This window comes from Carcharodon carcharias, chromosome 4 (genome assembly GCF_017639515.1).
Source record: "Carcharodon carcharias isolate sCarCar2 chromosome 4, sCarCar2.pri, whole genome shotgun sequence".
In the NCBI taxonomy this organism is placed as follows: Eukaryota; Metazoa; Chordata; class Chondrichthyes; order Lamniformes; family Lamnidae; genus Carcharodon; species Carcharodon carcharias.
Window position 1 is genome coordinate 19,827,297 of NC_054470.1, and position 21,421 is coordinate 19,848,717.

Genomic DNA, 21,421 nt, shown 5'->3' on the forward strand with positions numbered 1-21,421 from the left:
TAGCACAGGAAGGAAATTTTATAATTTTTTTTGGATATTTATGGAGCTTCCTCCAGTTAGTTATTTAATTGATCATCACCATTCATGACTGGATGTTTGACCAATATAAAAAAGAATAATTGTGAAATAACTTTTGCGACTTCAAGACTGCTTTACAGCTAATTAAGAAGTCTTTTGAAGTATAGGGTGGAATCTTCTCCATTTATTCCCTGCCAAATTGGGAATCCAACCACTTAAATTGCGTAACTTGCTATTCCTATTTCCCAGAGCAAACTAATTATCATCCCACCTTCAGGTTTCTGTCCAATCAGAGAGGGTGGGCAAGATAAAGTCTCAAAACAAACAATGACGGGGTCTGTATTTAAAGGGGCCCCAGAAGGACTCACAATGGTAGCAGTGAGTGCAGGAAACAATCCAGTGTGTGGGAGCAAAAGACTGTGGGATAGATGGGAGACATGGAAATGCTGTTCTCCTGTTACAAACTCATCCCTGGGGGTGATGATTCATGCAGTGAGGGCACGGAGAGAAGTCCTCTTCTCTCAGCTCAGCAGGAGGAGGCTGTGCCTGCAAATCCCTACCACCATGCTAACAGATCTAGCAATTCAAAACTGGGCATCCATGAGGCACTGTGGGCCATCAGTGTTGTATATTGGTTGTGACTGGCTAAGGAATGATTGCTGAGACATAGGTATGTCTGATATATAACTGGCTTATTAGATAAACATAACCATATTCAGAACTAGATGTTACTCAATGTAAGCCATGAGCATTCTCTGTCTTGACTCTTGGCCACGTGTCTCTCTTACATCATCATGTGGGTGATACTGTTTCTCAAGTCTTACACATTAATCTTTTCAACCCTGATCACCATAATACTACATCTAGCTGCAAGTCTTCGTCCATATATATTTTACACCATATACTTTACATTTATATTTACATTCTAACCATCTCCCCACAAGTCTCCAATTTCATAAATTCAATCTGTCAGGTGGTTTTGCGACTCTCCCAGACCATTTTCTTGTTAGAATTGGAAGATCAGTAGTTTCTCTTTGAACTTCTTTTTCTTGACTTTGTTGGCCTTTGCTAAGAGTTGTAGCATCTGGTCAGTTTGTGACTCAACATCTGGTTCTTCCAAATGTGTGATTGATGGCTATCTTTGAGGAATGAAGATAAGATTTCACCTGTTCCTCCTTGTAGTACCTTCAGAAGTGTGTACTAAATAAGATCTCTGTTGGTTGCCATCCCTTTGGACAATTACTCCTTCTCTGCTTTGGTCTCTTATCCATACTTTGTCTCCTTCCTTCAACCTGGGCATGATTCTGATACTGTACTTCCAGTTATAGTTAGGAGTCTGTTGTTTTCAATAGGATTGCTCATTTTCCTGAACTCTTTGATAGTCCTGAGCTTCTAGACCTGGAATTAATTTTTTAGCTAGGATGGGAAGCTGTGTTCAAAGCTTTCTGCCCTTCAGCAGTTCAGACAGTGCCAATCTATATTGCAGTGGAGTTGACCTGTACATTGAGTGCCATCAGAAAACCTTCATTCTTCTTTAAGAGGGTTTTGATAGTGCGGACGTCCCTTTCTGCTTTGTCTTTAGATTGGGGATACCTTGGGGAACTGGTGAGAGGTAGGAATCCATAGTTCTTGGTGAAATGGCTGAAGTAGTCATTAGCAAATTGCGGGCCATTATCAGAAACCACCTGGTCCGTGTGTTGCAAAGACTTCCTTCAAAGCCTGAATAACCGACTCAGTGACCATAGCGTATAAATGTTTAACCTCGATCCACCTGGTGAAGTAGCCAACAAGTATAAGGAAGGATTTCCCATTGTACATAAACAGATCCATCCCCGGATGGTCCCACATTTTAGTAGGGAATTGAGGAGGGATAAAGGACTCCCTTTGGTCTAATCTGTGCACTGTGCACACCTAATACAGAGAAATCATTTATTTTATAGATTTCAATGTACCTGGCCATCACACAGTAGACTGGGCTCATGCTCTGTATTTTGTGATGCCCATGTAGCCTTGCTGTATTCTTTCTAAAATCTCTGGCTGGAGTGAGACAGGAATCACCAGCATCTCATTGTACACCAGCAAATCATCAATAATGGTAAAGTGCTTCCTTTGCTCAAAGTAGATTTTCATCACCATTCCACCAGGATGCTAACTGTTTCCAACCTTGCATGCAGCATTGGTGAATGCAAATGCAGTCCTCATCCTGCATCTACTCTTGGCAGATTTGTTGTAGCTTTTTTTAAACTCACTGGCAATTATGCTACAATGAACTGAGAATAGGGCTCGATCTTGTTGACCAGGTTGATATCCTATTGTGTAGGATGGTATACAGTGGTTCTGGACAATGTATCAGCTGCCATTTGCAGCTTGCCCTGAACATGTACTGTTTTGTAGGCAAAGTGGGTTAATCTCAACCAGAATCTCTGGATTCTTTGGGACATTCTAGCAAGTTCTTTTTTGTCAAGTAATAAGGCTATCAGGGTTTGTGATCTGTCTCTCTGATGAGCTTAGTCCTATGATATAGTCAGAGAATTTCCTACAAACCCATGTGACTGCAAGAGCCTCTTTCTCTATAACCGCATACCCCATTTCTGTGTTGGACAATGTCCGATATGCGTAATAGACTGGCCTATGGCACCCATTAGGTTGTTCTTGAAAAAAGACTGCCCCCAGCCCTGTGGATGAGGCATCAGCTGCAATCGTGGTCAGTAGGGACTGGTCATAATGAGCTAAGATGTCTGGGGAGAGCAGCGGGTCTTTAATTTGGCAGAATACCTGCTTCTGATGTACGTCCCAACACTGTACTTGGGCTTTCTTCAGTAGCTCTCTCACAGGCTCAGTAACTTGCGTTAGGTTCAGCAGGTATATTTTCATCTGATTAACCATTCCCAGGAATCGTTAGAGATCCAGGATGGATGTAGGGGTTGGAAATTCACTAACGGTCCTTGTTTTCCTTTGGCCTGCCATTATTCCAGTACTACTCACTATGTGGCCTAAAAATTGAATGGAAGTTTGGAGAATTCACACTTTTCATTAAGTGTCAGGCCTTATCCCTGCAGATGGTTCAAAACTGCTTTATCCCCCCACCCCGGTCATATTCTTCGGAGTTTGCTCCATGTAACATATTATGCCTTTGAGGCCTTGTAAGATGATAGACATTGTCCGTTGGAAAGTTTTGGGTGCCGAGGTTATGCCAAATGGTAAACGATTAAAATAAAATCTGCTGAATGGAGTAATAAAGATCGTTAATAGTTTTGATTTTTCATCTAACAGCACCTGCCAAAAGCCACTGTTGGCATCCAGTTTTGTGAACATTTTGCTCTTGGACAGCTTAGTCAAATTGTTGTCCACCGAGGTCATGGGGGGAATTTCCCATGCCACAGCCTTATTAAGTTGAGTCAATACCACATAAATGTAAAGAGACCCATTTGGTTTAGGAACCGGAACCATGCCGGAACATTTCTCTGTAGGTTTAGTGACGGGAGAGATGAGTACCAGCCCGGTTATGTCTTCTAGTTGCTGTTGGACCTAAGTCATCAATGGATGTGGTATCTTCCTAGGTGTGAAAAGACAAAGGTTTTGCATCTTTCCACAGTGTTGTACTATATTTGGTCTTAGGTCTTCCCAGTAAATAGCTTCAGAAAGTCCTTTCTGAAGTCAGACCTAGCTTGCTGATTGATTTCTTCAACCTTTGTGATGAGTTTGAGGTCTTCTTGACTTAGAAGACAGAATCCCTGATTGTAAAGGACTCATAATGTTTCCCATATCTGTTTTTCCTTCTACTGGAACATTGCCTGTAACCTACCCTTGACTTGTGGTTTGGGCCATATAACTGGGTTTCAGTTGGCTTCAGGCATTGCGCTACTAACCACAGTTCTTTGTCTGATAAGACCATTACATTTTCTCCTGTTTCCAGTATGAAGTTGGTGATATGTCCATTGACCCAAATATTTGCATTCCAGAATATCTGCTTGGGTCTTTGACCTCACCCAGGAAACATTTTTGTTCCTCTTCTTGTTAAAAATCCCTGAATTTCATTAATGGTCTTATGTGTGAAGACTTTCTCATTATCCTGTATAAATTTAGAGGTTTTAGTTCTACGCATCTTCCCACAGTGTCGAAACCTTTTGCAGTGAAAGAATTCTGCAGTGCTGGCAGGACACTGTTCACATCTGTGATGCTTTTTGGTGCCACAGTGCTGGCATGATTTAATGGCATCTTGTACTTTTCCTCAGCATGATGTCTTTTCCCTGAGGTTTCTTTGAAATTCCTTTGCTTAACAAACTGTTCTGACACTGAGGGTTTTCTGAGCCAAGGTTTCTCTTCATCTCTCAGAATTCCCCTATTCTGTTTATGGACCTCTGTATGTCTCAACAGTTGTATTGCCTTCTCCAAGGTTAAGTCTTCCTTGGATTGCAATAGTTCTGAAAGGGTGTCATCAGCAACACCAATCACAATGCTGCCTCGTATTAATTCTCTTTTTATGTCTCCATATTCGCAACCTTCAGCCAGACTGTAAAGGTCATTAATAAATGCATCTATTGGTTCACCTGGTCTCTGGATAGTTTTGTTGAATTTGGCCCTTTCTAGAATCTTGTTGCTCCTTAAGTTGAAATAATTATCAAAGGCTTTTAAGACTTCTTCAAATTTGTCTGATGTCTCATGAAGACCTTGCCTTGCAATAACATCATGTGCTGTAGTTCCAGTAGAGTATAGTAATGTGTTGACTTGTTTAGCCTCAGGCTTATTGGGAAGAATCATCCCAGATTTGCTCTAAGTGCAGTAGCCGGCGGGTAAAGCGACATTTTACCTGCCAGCCACAATGGTGAGTTTTCACGCTGGATCGTCCCATTCCCGGGAAACACGACATTTCTATGGCAGGTGGGCTCTCATTCTCCCACCATGCCATCACCTCACCATTTCATCACGCCGGGAACCTTATTTAAAGTCCAGCCATGCGCTCATATCTCAGTGCTTCCAGCCCATGACCACTGCAGGAAAGATGTCCATGAAACCCAAAAAGACTGCAGCTCCTAGCTTTAATGATGCAACACTGGAATACCATTTGAAAGCTGTGGTGCCCTGTTGTGATGTCCTCTACCCCGGCTCTGGCAGCAGGATAGGCAGCAGTATCACCAATCCAGCATGGAAGGCATTGGCAGCAGTGGTCAGTGCCAATGCTGCACAGAAGAGGCTGACCATCCAATGCAGATAAAGGATGAATGATCTCATCCGTGCAGCCAGGGTACGGCAACCATCTCATCACTCCAAACTCACACACTCAAGCCTGTCACACGTTCACTGGCATCTCACTCACTGTCAGCTCAAGGGACATCACCACCCATTCTCACACACACCCTCACATGTCCATCTGGCCTCATCTCCACTGGAGACTGCCTCCTCAGCCCTCACCATCTTAAGACCGCTTGCACAGATCAACATTTGCCCCCCACCATACCCTGGGATACCCTCCTTCCCCAGAACAGCCCTCGTCCTGCAACCTCTTCCTTTGCCTGAGGCCACTTCTCCCCCTTCCCCAAGCAAGACCTTGCCCTGCAGCCACTGAAAAGCCATCCATATTTGGCTGATCTGGTAGGTAGAGACCTACCCGAAGCCCCCCTAAAAGTGATGTGGTCTGTGAAGCCTGGCACTGATGACTGTGAGTGCTGCCCGAAGGTTGGCAAACAAACCTTGAAGTCCCGAGCAAAGTGCAGCCCACCAGGTGCATGTTGCAGATGTGTTGTAGTAAACATGTTGGCTTGTTTCCCCGCCGATGTAGGTGAATGATCCGGGGAGGGAGGGGGCGATAAATCCGGCGGCTGGCCTAATGAAGATATACTGGTGTATTGTAATTAGGTTCCTGACCTCCGATGGCGGGAAATGCGGCCCACCATTGGAAGGCTGGGCGGACAATTGCAAACTGGTTACATACCGATTGCGCCACATTGTCCGCTCATGCCACTGAACACACCCAACGCTGGTGCGCACGTAACATCCTAGCCATTGTCTAATCCTGAAGCAATTCAGAATCTTAATAATCTTTTCCTCCAACGTATCCAATTCTGAGTTTGATTTGTTCCCTCCATTTGTCCAAATCTCTTGAGTAATGTGAATTTTGAATCCATGAATGCCCTAAGCTGCTAAGTGATTTGTTGCAATTTTTTAACTCCTCTTGCAGTAATGCAGTTTTCCTGCGCAGACCAACCTGTCACTGATACCCGCTATGGCCGCTGACCCTTTCAGGCATTTGCTTCTTAAGCTGTGCAGAGTTTTAAAAACAACTTGCTTGAAGTTACTATTATGCTGTCCTCACTCCTTTCATCCCGCTGGGGAATTGTGTATTTGCAGCCGATTATGTTTTTCGTTTGCTGCCTTGCAGTCACCATGTGTAACAGTGCTGACCTCAGACCCGAACTGCAGGAGTACATCAGGACCATGGAGTCTGGTGAACTAGCTGTATACCTGATGGCCTACAGAGCACAAAGACAACGGAGGAGAGAGTGACCGAGGCTCCTGGCTGTGCAGAGGGAGGAGCAGCACCCTCAGGAAGAAGGGGCAGCTGGGACTCCTGCGCACACCGATGAAGAGCCACAGTGAGCCATTGCTGATCAGCGCCTAGCCAGACCCAGGGACTATAGACACCGCCTTTCATTCCTGCAGATGATCGACAACCAGTGTCGCTGAAGACGGCACCTGTCTAGGGAACTGGTTGGTGATATCTGCCAGCTACTGCAGGATTTGCCGCCATGGGGACTCGGAGGGCATCCATTGCCTGTGGCCATAAATGTGATCGTGGCACTCACATTTTACACAAGTGGCTCCTTTCAGGGCTCCGCAGGTGACCTCTGTGGGATATCACAAGCCTCCACCCACAAATGCATCTATGAGGTCATGGATGCCATCTTTGCGAGGACACACAACTTTGTACATTTCCCCTGGGACCGGGACAGTCAGGATGCAAGAGCGATTGGATTCGCCCTGATCTCAGGTTTCCCACAGGTGCAGGGTGCCATCAACTGAACCCATGTGGTGCTCAGATCTCCGTCGCAATAAGCAGTCAGCTATATGTCAACCGCGAGGGCTTCTATTCACTGAATGTGCATCTGGTTTGCGAGCACCACAACCACATGCTGCAGGTCAGCGCACAGTCCCCAGGGACTGTCCATAACTCCTACATTCTCAGTCAGTCACAGATCCCTAACCTCTTCCGGAATCCACAGAGGCTGCAGGGATGTCTCCTTGGTAACAAGGGCTACCTGCAAAGGACATGGCTGATGACATCCATACGGCGGCTTCGGACTGCAGCAGAGCGACGCTATAATGAGGCTCATGCTGCAACTCGCAACTTGGTGGAGCAGACCATCGGGATGCTGAAGATGAGGTTCTGGTGTCTGGACCGGTCTGGTGGAGCCCTGCAATACAGTCCGCAGAGGGTGTCACGCATCGTCATCACCTGCTGCGCCTTTTACAACCTGGCGCTGCAATGGGGGAGAGGAGCTGGCTGAGGAGCAGCTGGAGGTCTGCTCCGATGAGGAGGATGTCGATGCTGATGAGAGTGAGGAGGTACTTGAAGATGACAATAACGGCGATCAGGCCCTCGCACTGGCCAGATGAGGCGGGCGTGCTCGGGAGGCCCTCATAGCTGCTAGATTTGTGGAGGATGATAACGACATGCAGTGAGGAGACACCATAGATCCTCACATTGCATCTATGAATGTATGGCAGTGCACATACCCTCTGTGGTAATGTCATGGAGATGCAGCAGAGGACCTAATAGTCGCTTGATTCCAGGAGGATGATGAAGACATGCAGTAAGGACACTCCACAGACCTTCACATAGCCTCGGAGAATATCTGAATCCTGTCTGGCCGAGGGCAGTTTGCTTGCACTCTGTGATCAGGGTCATATCATGGAAACGCAGACATGAAACTTTAAGTGCACCAGATCCTTAGTTAGCCTTCAGCACCTGATCCTTCAGGAGTTCAGTGTCACTGGTTACAGACGCTGAGGAGATGGGGGGTGTGGGGGAGCAGCCCAACCTTAAAGGTGCTGAAAGCACACAGAGAGAATGACGGAACTCTGTGACACCTGCCCACAACATTCTGGCAGCAATAACAAGCAACCTCGAGGTGCAGGCATTGGTAATGTGTATAGTGAGTGTGAAGCCGGACCATCACTTTGGTCTGAAGGCTGCACAAAGCACAGGGAAGAGGCTCTGGACTGAGACACCTGCCTTTATCTTGTGCAGAAAGGTTTCACATCTGAGTGACATGAACACTGCTCATCAGAACAAGGATCATAGTCAGGGAGATATTATTATGAGTTTATTAACAAAGTGAACATTATGTACAAGTGATTAGCACCCAGGCTGTGCAACTACATCCTCTTAGCTTTTCTAACTCTGCTTCTACATCTTGGTGCTCCCTAGACATCCACAGCAGAGGTGGAGGCAGTCTGCTGACTGCCATGCCCTGTCTGTGATGATCTTTGTGGGCGCCATGGAGGGCCGAGACTTGGAGGGCCCCGGTCTGCACTCAGGGTCCTGCTACGTGGCAGCGACACCCTCCTCAGCCTGTGGAGCTGGAGCTACTGGAGTCACAGAAAGAAGGGATTCAGATGGGCCAGACATTCCCAGTGTCACCTGGACAGATGGCCCCAGGGTGTGCAACTGCTGATCCTCCCCTCTATGGGTGCCCAAGGGCGCCTGGCTGACTCATGGAGGAGAAGAGCATTCTGGAGTTAGCTACCCTGCGTCCCTCTCACATGTACACTGTTGGTGGTCAACTATGGCATCAGCGATGGAGTTCAATCCATGCAGCAGTGCAGGAGCGACATCCTGGACCAAAGTCTCCATGGTGGTTGCCATTCAACCAGCATTGACCCCGGTGCTTTGGCACGATCAACTCAGCCTGAAGGTGGACTGACTCCTCCATCGTGCCGTGCAACCTGAGGAGTGCAGTGGACATCCTTCCCGATGTTCCCGAGCTTGCCTTTGCAGCTCCATCAACTGAGGCATGACTGGGTCCAGAGCCTCGTCATCGGACTTGGCTCAGCATATTCCTGGCCTCCAGCAGCCCTTCGAGTGCTGGATACCTGGAAAGTCCCTGCGGCCACCAGCTGTGGATATGACAATGTGAATGCTCACCAGATTGTGTTCCCGAGGCTACTCTAAAGCTAGGTCCCACTGAGTTGTGTGCCTCTGCGCTGGTGGAGCGCTGTGACGGGTCTTCAGTGAAGGTGCCTTCAGATTCCTCTTTAGACAGTTGGTTAAAGTTTCCCTCTGGGATTTTTAAATAACTCTGCTTTACCAACTGCATCGGCCATAACACGAAAAAGAATGAATGGTCTCCTCCGGTCCACTAGCATAAGTCACTCTTCTCATCAGTCTCAACTCTGGGACTGGGTCATGGACTCCATTAGCTGTTTCCTAGATGTGCCTGCGAAAGCAAGGGGAGAAAATTAGTGCATGGCAGGGGACTACGGAACAGGAGGCATCACGCACAGCATGGTTGTATGATGGATGTTGCACTGTTGGATCCTCACTTGTTAGAACACCACCGACATCACCGTCAGCACAGGACCGGTCCAGATCATAGCCAGCCAGCTGGATGACTCTATTTTCAAAGTCCATGAGGACCTTACTTTCAGGCATTCTGCCACCAGTCTGCAACCTCTCCCTGCTGTTGTGCCCCAGCTTGCCCCTGCATGAATAGTGATAGAGAGAGTGTAAGCAGGACGTCTGCCAGGCCAGATGATAAGCATGCCTAGCATGTGAGAGTGATGAGTGTTGCCATGGACGGGATGAGGACAATGAAGGTGTGTATGAAAGAGTGAATGGTGATATCCCTTGAACTGACAGTGAGTGATATCTTTGTGGATGTGTGATGGGTTTGTGAGTATGTGAGTTGAGACTGATGAGAAGAGTGACTTATGCTAGTGGACCGGAGGAGACCATTCATTCTTTTTCGTGTTATGGCCGATGCAGTTGGTAAAGCAGAGTTATTTAAAAATCCCAGAGGGAAACTTTAACCAACTGTCATAACCTAGAATTTTAAGTGTTAAGTATGAGATGCGACAGGATTCAGACCACCAGTTCTCGAGGTTTTACATTAAACTAAATGAAACATTTTATTAATATAGACAGGTTAAAATATATATACACATGGCTACAAATTCCTACTATCATAACTTTAAACAAATCCCCAAACTAATCTCCATTAAGGCAACAGCAACCCATAGGCTTAACTAGACACCAAGCAAAGCATTTTCACCTTATGAATTCAAAATTAGGTTATTTTCACTTTGGTTTCCTGTGTAGTCAGTTGCAGGCTTGCAGCTGCTTTTTGATCTCACATTGCCTCTGCTCTGCCCACCCAAAATGGTTGTCTTTTTATGCCTACCACTGCCCATTGAATGTTAATTTTCATTATATCAGCAACGTCTGAACTAAACTCTCTAACAATAAAACCCCTTTCATAGAACCAATTTTATTAGTAATATAAACATATTGCTTGGTAGCTGCTAGATGGGTGTCCATTTTCATCCTACTTCTTGAATGCTGTATTCAAAAAATGCAAATGCCCGCTATCTCTGTTACATATAAAAATTAGTACACATCAAAGCATCCAGACTAGCTGACTTTAATCCAATTAAGACACACCCATAGACTAAACCTCTATCTTAAAAGAAAAATATTTTCCAAAAATATTATATACATTAATAGCCTCATGACATCCCCCTCCTTATTGAAAATTGAACAGTCATAATTCTAAAAGATGGTTTCATTTTAATAACCCATCTCACTATCTCCTATACTCATTACACCATTACATTACCAGATGCATACATTAACATAACGATATATATACACAAGTCCTTGGTATCAACAGAAATCACTCCAGTTCAGTGTCCAGGTTTTTTTTTAAATGTCCCATTCTCCTTTAAGCTTCAAACTCTCGATAATGCATCAGCGAACAAATGTTCTCTTCCAGCTATATGTATAATATGTAGATTAAATGGTTTTAATAGTAGACTCCATCTGAAAAGCCTTGCACTTTTGTCACAAAATTTTTCCAAAAATCTCAAAGGACAATTGTTTCTGATGAATTGTTTGCAACATAAATTTCAAAATGCTGCACTGCTAGCACCAAACTCAAAGTCTCTTTCTCGATCATTGAATATCTTTGTTGTACGTTCAGCTTCCGTGAAAGATTCCCTATCAATTTTTCAATTCCAGCATCATCTTCTCATAACAGTACGTCCACAATGCCTTTACTGCTTGCATCAATGGCTAACTTGAATTGCTTGGCATAATTGGGCACTGTCAACACTGGTGTCATAGTTAATGCAGTTTTCAAACTATGAATGACTGTTGAGACTCCAGTGTCCATTGAAACTTGTTGTTCTTCTTTAATAGTTCAGTGAGTGGAGCAACTACTTGGCTAAAATTTGGTGCAAATTTCCAGTAGAACCCAGTCATGCCCAGAAATCTCAAATTTTCTCATTTTGTTGTAGGCACTGGGAAATCCACGATAGCCTTGACTTTCACATCCCTCAGAATCACCTTACCATGTCCAATGATGTGGCCTAGATATGTAACTTGCGCTTTTGCAAATTCGTTTTTAGTCAAATTCATCATCAAATTAGCTTCTTGAAGTCAAGTAAATAATTCTTCCAGATGCTAAAAAATGCTCCTCCCACGTCTGACTGAAAACAATTAGATCATCAATATATACAGCACAATTGCTTAGACCCACAATTACTTTGTCAGTCTTTGAAATGTATCAGGTGCATTCTTCATACCAAATGACATGACTTTAAACTGATATAGTCCACTTGGCATTACAAAAGCTGATATCTCTTTTGCTCTCTCCGACAAAGATACCTGCCAATATCCTTTTAGCAAGTCAAACTTTGTGATAAATTTCGATTGTCCCACTTTCTCAATGCAATCTTCCAACCTTGGTATGGGATATGAATCAGCTTTTGTCACCGCATTCACCTTCCTATAGTCTACACACAGTCTTTGTGTTCCATCCTGTTTCGGTACCAGTACAATAGGGGAACTCCTGTTACTGCAACTAGACTCAATGATATTATTTTGAAGCATGAAATCAATTTTCTTTTTGTACTTGTGATAACTTTGCCAGATTTAATCTTTGAAGGTGTTGCCTCACTGAAGATGTTATTTCTATATATACATCATGTAAAGCCAAATGTGTCTTTCCTAACTTATTTCCACAAATAGATTTGTGTGACTACAATCACTTTTCCAAATCACTTTGACACGTGCTTGGAAGGTAACTCAATATTTCATTTAAATTTTCAAGCAACCCTCATTATCCAATTTGATTAAAGGAAAATCAATTCAAAGCCCTGCACTTTGACCTCTTTCTCATCATCCACCATCACTAATACCTTTTTGTTCCTCTTCCTTATCAAAGTACTTTTTAAGCATATTTACATGACAGACCCATTCTTTCTTCTATCTGGAGTATTTATTAAATAATTAATTTACTCAATTTATTTTCCATCACGTAAGACCCACTAAATCTTGCATCTAATGAATCACCTAGAACTAGTAACAAAACTAGTACTTTCTCTCCAGAAACAAAACTGCAAATTTTAGCCTTCTTATCTGCTTTCACTTTCATCACTTGCTGTGATATCTTTAAATGTTTGACTCACATGCTCTGTCCAATCTTTCCCTGAAATTTGATATAAATCCAGAATAGTTCTGAATTTTGGCCCACGAATTTCTCATGAATCAATTTCAGTGGTCCCTTTACCTCATGACCATAAATTAGTTCAAAAGGGCTAAAATCATTAGGAGCATCTCTAATAGCAAATAACAAAAATGGATTTCTTGTATCCCAATCCTGTGCATAATTCTGACAGTGTGCTCTTATCATAGTTTTTAAAGTTTGATGCCATCTTTCCAAAGCTCCTTGTGACTTTGGATGATACACTGTTGACTTAAACTGTTTTATCCCCAAACTGTAAATTATTTCCTTAAACAGCTGTGATATGAAATTTGACCCCTGATCTGACTGTATTTCTTTAGGTAAGCCATACCTTGTAAAGAATTTAATTAACTCCTCCACAATCTTCTTAGTTGTAACATTTCTTAAAGGTATCACTTCAGGAAACCTGGTAGACACATCCATTATTGTCAATAAATACTGATTTCCACTGTTAGTCTTAGGGAGGGGTCCCATACAATCAGTCATGACCCTGGTAAAAGGTTCTTCAAATGCTGGTATTGGGATTGAATCACAGAGTCACACAGTGCAGAAGAGGCCCTTCTGCTCATCACTTCTGCACTGACATGTGAGAAACACCTGACCTACCTACCTAACCCCATTTACCAGCACTTGGCCCATAGCTTTGAATGTCATGATGTGCCAATGCTCATCCAGGTACTTTTTAAAGGATGTGAGGCAACCCGCCTCCACCACCCGCCCAGGCAGTGCATTCCAGACCATCACCACCCTCTGGCTAAAAATGTTTTTCCTCACATCCCCCCTAAACCTCCTGCCCCTCACCTTGAACTTATGTCCCCTTGTGACTGATCCTTCAACTAAGGGGAGCAGCTGCTCCCTATCCACCCTGTCCGTGCCCCTCATAATCTTGTACACCCTGATCAGGTCACCCCTCAGTCTTCTCTGTTCCAACGAAAACAGTCCAAGTCTATGCAACCTCTCTTCATAACTTAAATGTTTCATCCCAGGCAACACCCTGGTGAATCTCCTCTGCACCCCCTCCAGTGCAATCACATCCTTCCTATAATGTGGTGACCAGAACTGCACACAGTACTCCAGCTGTGGCCTCACCAAGGTTCTATACAACTCCAACATGACCTCCCTACTTTTGTAATCTTTGCCTCGATTGATAAAGGCAAGTGTTCTGTATGTCTTTTTCACCACCCCGCTAACATGCCCCTCTGCCTTCAGGGATCTATGGTCACACATGCCAAGGTCCCTTTGTTCCTCAGAACTTCTAGTGTCATGCCGTTCATTGAATACTTCCTTGTCAAATTACTCCTTCCAAAGTGTGTCACCTCACACTTTTCAGGGTTAAATTCCATCTGCCACTTATCTGCCCATTTAACCATCCCATCTATATCTTCCTGTAGCCCCAGACACTCAACCTCACTATTAACCACCCGGCAAATCTTTGTGTCATCTGCAAACTTACTAATCCTAACCCCCACATAGTTATCTATGTCATTTATATAAATGACAAATAATAGGGGACTGAGCACAGATCCCTGTGGTATACCACTGGGCACTGGCTTCCAGTCACTAACGCATCCTTCTGTCATCACCCTCTGTCTCCTACAACTAAGCCAATTTTGAATCCAGCTTATCAAGTTACCCTGTATCCCATGTGCATTTGCCTTCTTTATAAGTCTCCCATCTGGGACCTTGTCAAAGGCTTTGCTGAAATCCATATAAACTGCATCAACTGTACTACCCTCATCTACACACCTGGTCACCTCCTCAAAAAATTCAATCAAATTTGTTAGGCATGACCTCCCTCTGACAAAGCCATGCTGACTATCCCTGATCAAACCTTGCCTCTCCAAGTGGAGATAGATTCTCTCCTTCAGAATTTTCTCCAATAGTTTCCCTACCACTGACATGAGACTCACTGGCCTGTAGATCCCTGGCTTATCTCTGCAACCCATCTTAAATAGCGGAACCACATTAGCTTTCTCTAGTCCTCTGGCACCTCCCACATAACCAGAGAGGAATTAAAAATTCAGGTCAGAGCCCCTGCGATCTCCTCCCTTGCCTCCCTCAGCAGTCTGGGACTCAAATCACCTGGACCTGGAGATTTGCCCACTTTTAAGCCTACCAACACCTCCAATACCTTGTCACTCCCTATATCAATTTGCTTAAGAACCTTGCAGTCTCTATCCCCGAGTTTGATACCTTCATCCTAATTCTCTTGGGCAAAGATGAATGTGAAGTATTCATTCAACACTCTAGCGATGTCATCTGGCTCCATCCATAGATTGCCCCCTTGGTCCCTTATGGGCCCTACTCTTTCCCTGGTTATCCTCTTCCTATTGATATACTTATAGAATACCTTGGTATTTTCCCTACTTTTACTAGCCAGAGCTTTCTCATATCCCCTCTTTGCTCTCCTAATTCCTTTCTTAAGCTCCACCCTGCACAGTCTGTACTCTACTAATGCCTCCACTAACTTGCTTCCCTTGTACCTGCTAAAAGCCTCTCTTTTCCTTCTCATCGTAACCTGAATATCTCTGGTCATCCATGGTTCTCTGGGCTTGTTACTCCTTCCTATCACCCTAGCAGGAACATGTTAAGCTTGTACCCTCCCCATTTCCTTTTTGAACACCCCCCACGGCTCCTCCGTAGATTTCCCCACAAGTAGATGTTCCCAGTCTACCTTGGCCAGATCCTGACTTATTTTACTAAAATCCACTCTCCCCCAATCCAAAACATTTTTTTGCAACTTGTCTATTTCTTTGTCCATAACAAGCTTAAACTGTACCATGTTGACCATGTTGTTGTCGCTATCGCTAAAATGCTCCCCCATCACCACCTCAGCCACCTGCCCGACTTCATTCCCCATAATTAGGTCCAGCAATGCGCCGTCCCTTGTTGGACCCTCTACATATTGACTTTAAAAGTTCTCCTGTACACAGTTCAAGAAATCCACTCCATCCAAGCCCATTAAAGGCGCCGGCTTAATCACTGCTTGTGGTTTTCCTGTTACTTGACATATGTGACAGTTGTACAGAATTTGACTACATCCCTATGCATTCCTAGCCGAAAAAAAACCTCTGAATCTTTTCATGTGTTTTCCTAATTCCTAAATGTCCCCCCATTGGAATTTCATGAGCAATCCTCAGAATCTCATTTCTATACCCTACTGGGGTTCATGGAGACTGTAATCTGATGCACCTCCCTCCAGCTTTCATTTGCTCAGACATAATCTGCCTGCCATTTTCTCATTAAAATATTCCCTCGCAGATAATAATGTACTGGAATACATTTTGCTTTGGTTTCTGAATAAGCTTTCTGATATAACTGTTTTAATTGCAAATCATTTTTCTGTGACTCCTAAAGTCTTTGAGTTAAAGTCTTTAACTGAACTGTCTTGCATTCCTTCCTCTTAAACAATATTATCAAATACAGCGCCAGCTAATTGGATTTTGACACCTTCTTCTTGCCTTTGAACTACCTGCTTATCTTGTTTATTTTGTTCTTCCCTATGGGCCTTTGATCTCATTATATAACACAATCAGAAAATAATCCAGGATGTTCCTTCTGTAGCACTTCTGTTGAAAACACTTCTACGGATTGCTCAACTACCATAGTCATCACCGAAATTTGTGATCCAGTTATATCGTTACCCAGAATAAATTGAACCTCTGCAATGGGCAATTTTTCCATCCATCTTCAACAGTCTTCAATTTGCCCTTTAAATTTACCTTCCACAACAGAAGAGATTTAGTATCTCCATGAACTCACTTATTATTACCTTCTCCTGCAACACTCCCTCTGAATAGCAAATATCACTATCCCATGACATTAAGGTTTGACTAGCCCCTGTGTCTCTTAAAATTTTAACATTATTACCTACTCCACCCTATACATATGGAAAGACTTTCCCTTTACATACAAAATGTTTTAAACGTTTCTGCAACTTGCTCCCCAGAATTCTCTTGAGTAAACTGTGAACGCATTCCCACTTCTTCACCTTTCACTGATTCTCCCTGATTCATCTGTACACAAACTGTAAGTTTCTCCTGTGCCTGAACCTTAGAATCCACAGTACTTTTACTTTTCTGTAGCCCTACAATTCCTATAGATTTTTCCTGCAATCTCCAACACACTGACTTCATGTGCCTCATTTTATTACAATGAAAACACCTCAATCTTTGAATGTCACTTCAACCTTCAGCACCTTCCTTTTTGTTCTGAGAAAAAACTTCCTGGGAACTTCAACCTACTCCTCTTCCCTGACTACCTACCTTCCTTTCACCTTCCCACTTTTCATCCTTTTCCAATTTGAAAGGGTGATGGGAGAAAGGTTTAGCTTTATGAACTAACTCAAAATCATCAGCCATCACTGCTACTTGTCTTACAGAATCAACCCTCTGTTCCTCCACATGAGTTCTCACTACTGAAGAAATTAAATCTTTAAATTGTTCCAAAATAATAACTTCCCTGAGAGCTGCATTGGTTGTCTCTATTTTTAATGCCCGTATCCACCAGTCCAAATTACTTTGTTTTACTCTTTCAAACTCTGTATAAGTTTACCCAGGCTGTTTTCTCATATTCCTAAATTTATGTCTGTGTGCTTCAGGAACCAACTCATATGCACTCAAAATAGCTTTTTTCACCACATCATAATTCACCAAAATTTCTTCTGAAAGCAAAACATATGCTTCATGTGCTCGACCTAACAACTTAGACTGTAATAATAACGTCCAGTTTTCGTGTGGCCATTTCATCTGTTTAGCTAGCTCCTCAAGTGCAATAAAAAATGCTTCAATATCTTTTTCCTCAAACTTTGGAAGAGCCTGTACAAATTTAAACATATCCCCACAGGGTTCTACTCGACAAATTCTTCCTCAACTTCTGACGACTCTTTTTTAACTGCCAACATTTTCAGTTGGAATTCTCTGTCTCTCTCTCTCTCTTTCCTCCTTCTTTGATTACTTTGATGTTATGATGTGGCAGATGATGTGTGCCAGGTGGACCAAATCCACAAGGGAAATTTGGTCACGCTATCACAGCGGTTTTGCAATTTGTATTTATTACGAGAAGATGTGTACACTGAATTCAGAAGTAATGAGTCCACCAAGACCTTTAGATACTTTAAAATTTAAATTAAAAATATTTCTTATCAAAATAGATTTCATACATTAGACTACAATTACTACTATAACAAATCCTAAAATCCCTAATTAACCTGACTCCCAGTTACACACCTCTTTTAAAGCAACAGTCCAAAATAGATTTTAGATTTAAAATGAAACCAGCAAGTTAACACAATACCCACTTGAAAGTGGAATTCAAATGGCTTCCCCACCTTCAGTTACTTTACATCGCAGACTTATGCACAAATGGCTGGAGGCTTCTTGTTGGCTGATCACATATTTCTATTAGATCTTACAAGGCCCTCTTCTTACATAGCTTTTCATTCTCCTTTATATATGTTTCTCTCTCTTTAAGATGTAAATTCTATTGTTCCATATGTCTTTGAAATGGTGTCATCCTCATTATATAAAAAACTTACATGTTGTCAGTGTTGTCAGTAACCTTTGGGAAAAATAAGCACACTCCTTAGCCTTGCTTATCTGGCTAGTTGTAAACAGACTAACAACCCTTTGAAATTTAAACAATCCCATAATTTATCTAAAAATTAAGATTTCCTTTATGCTAAGCCATCATCCATGTTTACTCATTAACATCTCAAGCACATCTTTACACCTAGCTTCTTTTGATGATTTCAAGCTTGCAGTCTACTTTACTCCAAATGTAGTTAAATCACACAGACAGAATCACCTATACTTACACCCACAGGGCAGAATTTTCCCCCTGCTGGGGGGCGGATGTTGATGGGCGGGAGCGTACGGGCGTGCTTCCAATCAGCACCCCCGATCGGAGGTGCGCGCCATTTTACATGGGCGGGCCAACTAAGGCCCACCCAGCGTGACGTCCACAGGGAAGCGCTATGTGCTCCCTGAGCGGGCGGGGTGGGGGAGATTCCTAAAATCGAGAGTGCGCTCTTTTGCGCATGTGCACGAAAGAGCGCAGTCATCTCCCTGAGGCTAAATGCAGCCTCAGGGAGATCGGCTCTACATATAAAAAAGATAAAAGTAGAAAAATAAAATTTCCCTTACAGTTTCCCTCATGTGTCAATGTCACATGAGTTGGGAAATGTCCATAATTTTTGCAAAATCTTTAATAAAATTTTTTTAAAGCCTACATGAAACCTCATCCCGCCGGTGGATGAGGTTTCATGTTTTTTCTAGTTCCCGCCGGGGCTCCTGGCCTGCCCGCCAACCTTAAGGTTGGACAAACAGGTCCTTTAATTGCTTAATTGATCCTGTCAATGGCCTCAATTGGATACTGACAGGTTGGCAGGTGGGCAGCTGATTTGGCTGCGCACCCGCCTTCCTGAAAATTTAAATTGGGCACGGTGACATTGGGAGTTCCCCCGACGTCATCGCGTGTCATTTTACACGTCAGCGAGCGGGCCCCGTCCCCGCTCACCGACTCGTAAATTTCAGCCCATAAATCTACTTCACAATAACCAGGAAAATATGAAAATTATTATACTTTTGTCACAATGATTAGTCGATAACCCCATGATCACAAAATGTGACCAACAGGATGGTACAAAACAAACTAGAATATTTTGTCTTGCACTTACTATGTTCCTATGGATGGTGTAACTTACTATGAGCATAAATTTAAAAGAAGTGGATTGAACATTACATGATAGTTTCTCACATTAACTGAATGCAATTAATGTCAAGTTGCGATCAAAATGGTTTTAGGCTTGCATTCTGAAGAAGTGACCCCAGTTGTCCCAATATTGTAACTCAGTCTTGTAAATAAAAAGAGGACACAGAAAAAAAAAAATCACATGAATCCCCATCAATAAAGTTTGCCTCTGTAACATGTAAATAATGTTGGTAAACTAATGGAGTCCAACATCTTATCAGTAAGTATGTAACATTAGTGAATAAGCGGGAAAAAATGACAATGTCACATATTCTATTTATGTATTGATGAGGTACCCATCAACAGAAATTTTAGAGAACAGCATTTCACTAGTATGAAGTATCTGAAGGTATTGACAACTGTGGACAATAAAAAAATAGACCTGGAAAGTCTTCATGTTGTTTATATTTGGATGTTTTTTTTTACGCAACTGAAGAATATTCTTCTTTCTTTTAGGATGGGCACTTTCTATTCTCCTGGCTTAATTGGCATCAATATTCTCCGGCTGTTGACATCCATGTACTTTCAATGCTGGGCTGTGATGTGTTGCAATGTCCCTCAGTCAAGAGTTTTCAAGGCTTCAGGATCTAATAATTTTTATATGTCACTGTTACTGTTGATATTGTTCCTAAGTTTATTGCCAGTAGTCTACACTATAATGACATTTACTCCTTCGTTTGATTGTGGGCCATTCAGGTAATCTGTTTAAAAGATAGTATTATGTCTGTAGAATCATTTTTGTTTTAAGTCTAAAATGTTCTCTCTTATATGATGAAAAGACATGTATTAAGCTTCTTTATATTTTATTCTTTTTTTGTATTCCTTTATTCCCATCTAAATTATTCATGAACGATACACTAAGAATAATATGCTTTCTATCAAGGAACTGGTAGGTTAATCTGGAATATAATTGCATTAATACATCAAACGGTGTCCACAGCTTTCATCTTTATCATTGTTATCGAGTATGATCGTAGCACAAAAGGAGTTCATTTGGCAAATTACACCTCTGTTGATGCTAATTCTTCAAACAGAATCAAATTCCATTTCTCAGCTCTTCCTCATATTTCACAATTTGCATTTTCAAATATTGATCCAATTTCTCTATAAATTGTTATAATCTCTGCCTCAGTAGTCACTTCTGTAAAGCATTTCATACTCTAATAACTCATCGTGTGAAATTCTTCCTCTAACCTCTTTTAGTAGCCAATAATGAACAGGCTTTGAACTGCTGTGAAATCTATTTGTTCCATGAAATCTGGTGAAAAGCAAGGTTTCTAGGTATTTGACATGATGTTTTAAAAACAAAAATTTGATCTAATTTATCATTTTTTTTAAAAGTATGCCAACCATGATGCTATTCATCATACTTTGGAGGAGACATAGTTTAATAACAATAGGAGTGTTAAACCCATGTAATACACACTAGAAAAACTTTGTATATATTCAAGACTTTCAATACATTACTATTGAATCTATCATGGTGTTGCACATTGTAAGCCAGAGCACAGGAGGACTGATATTAGTCAGCCGTGAGGCAGCCTAATGTCAGAGTGCTAGACTCACTCTTCCTTTCCCACCCTGATCCTACAAGATGCTATTTTTTCCGGGCAAATGTGACCCCACCCCCAACCAACCCCCAAACAAAAATATTCCATCAGCTGCATAAGCAAAAGATAGGTAAACTTAGTAACGCAGGTTCAGTTCACAGAATTCATAAAGTAAACCTTTGACTTAGCATGTCCAATACCACAGAAGTTTGATGAGTAATATATTTTTAAAATTCCGATGTTTGTATGCACTTCCTATCAGCTATTCCTGTTATAAACTCTTATGTCCACATTTATATTGGGAACTTGTCAGAGTGCAGTGCGATTGCTGTGAGGAGGCTATAAATACAGCATAACTAA

At 42.5% G+C, this 21,421-nt stretch overlaps 1 protein-coding gene across 1 annotated transcript in view; it reads left to right on the forward strand.

Moving 5' to 3' along the window:
- Positions 1-21,421, forward strand: part of tmc2b (transmembrane channel-like 2b) — a 141,533-nt gene that overhangs the window by 98,176 nt on the left and 21,936 nt on the right. Inside the window, exon 16 of the mRNA XM_041185266.1 lies at positions 19,968-20,207. Coding sequence (XP_041041200.1) covers positions 19,968-20,207 — 240 coding nt within the window. The remainder of the gene's footprint in view (positions 1-19,967; positions 20,208-21,421) is intronic.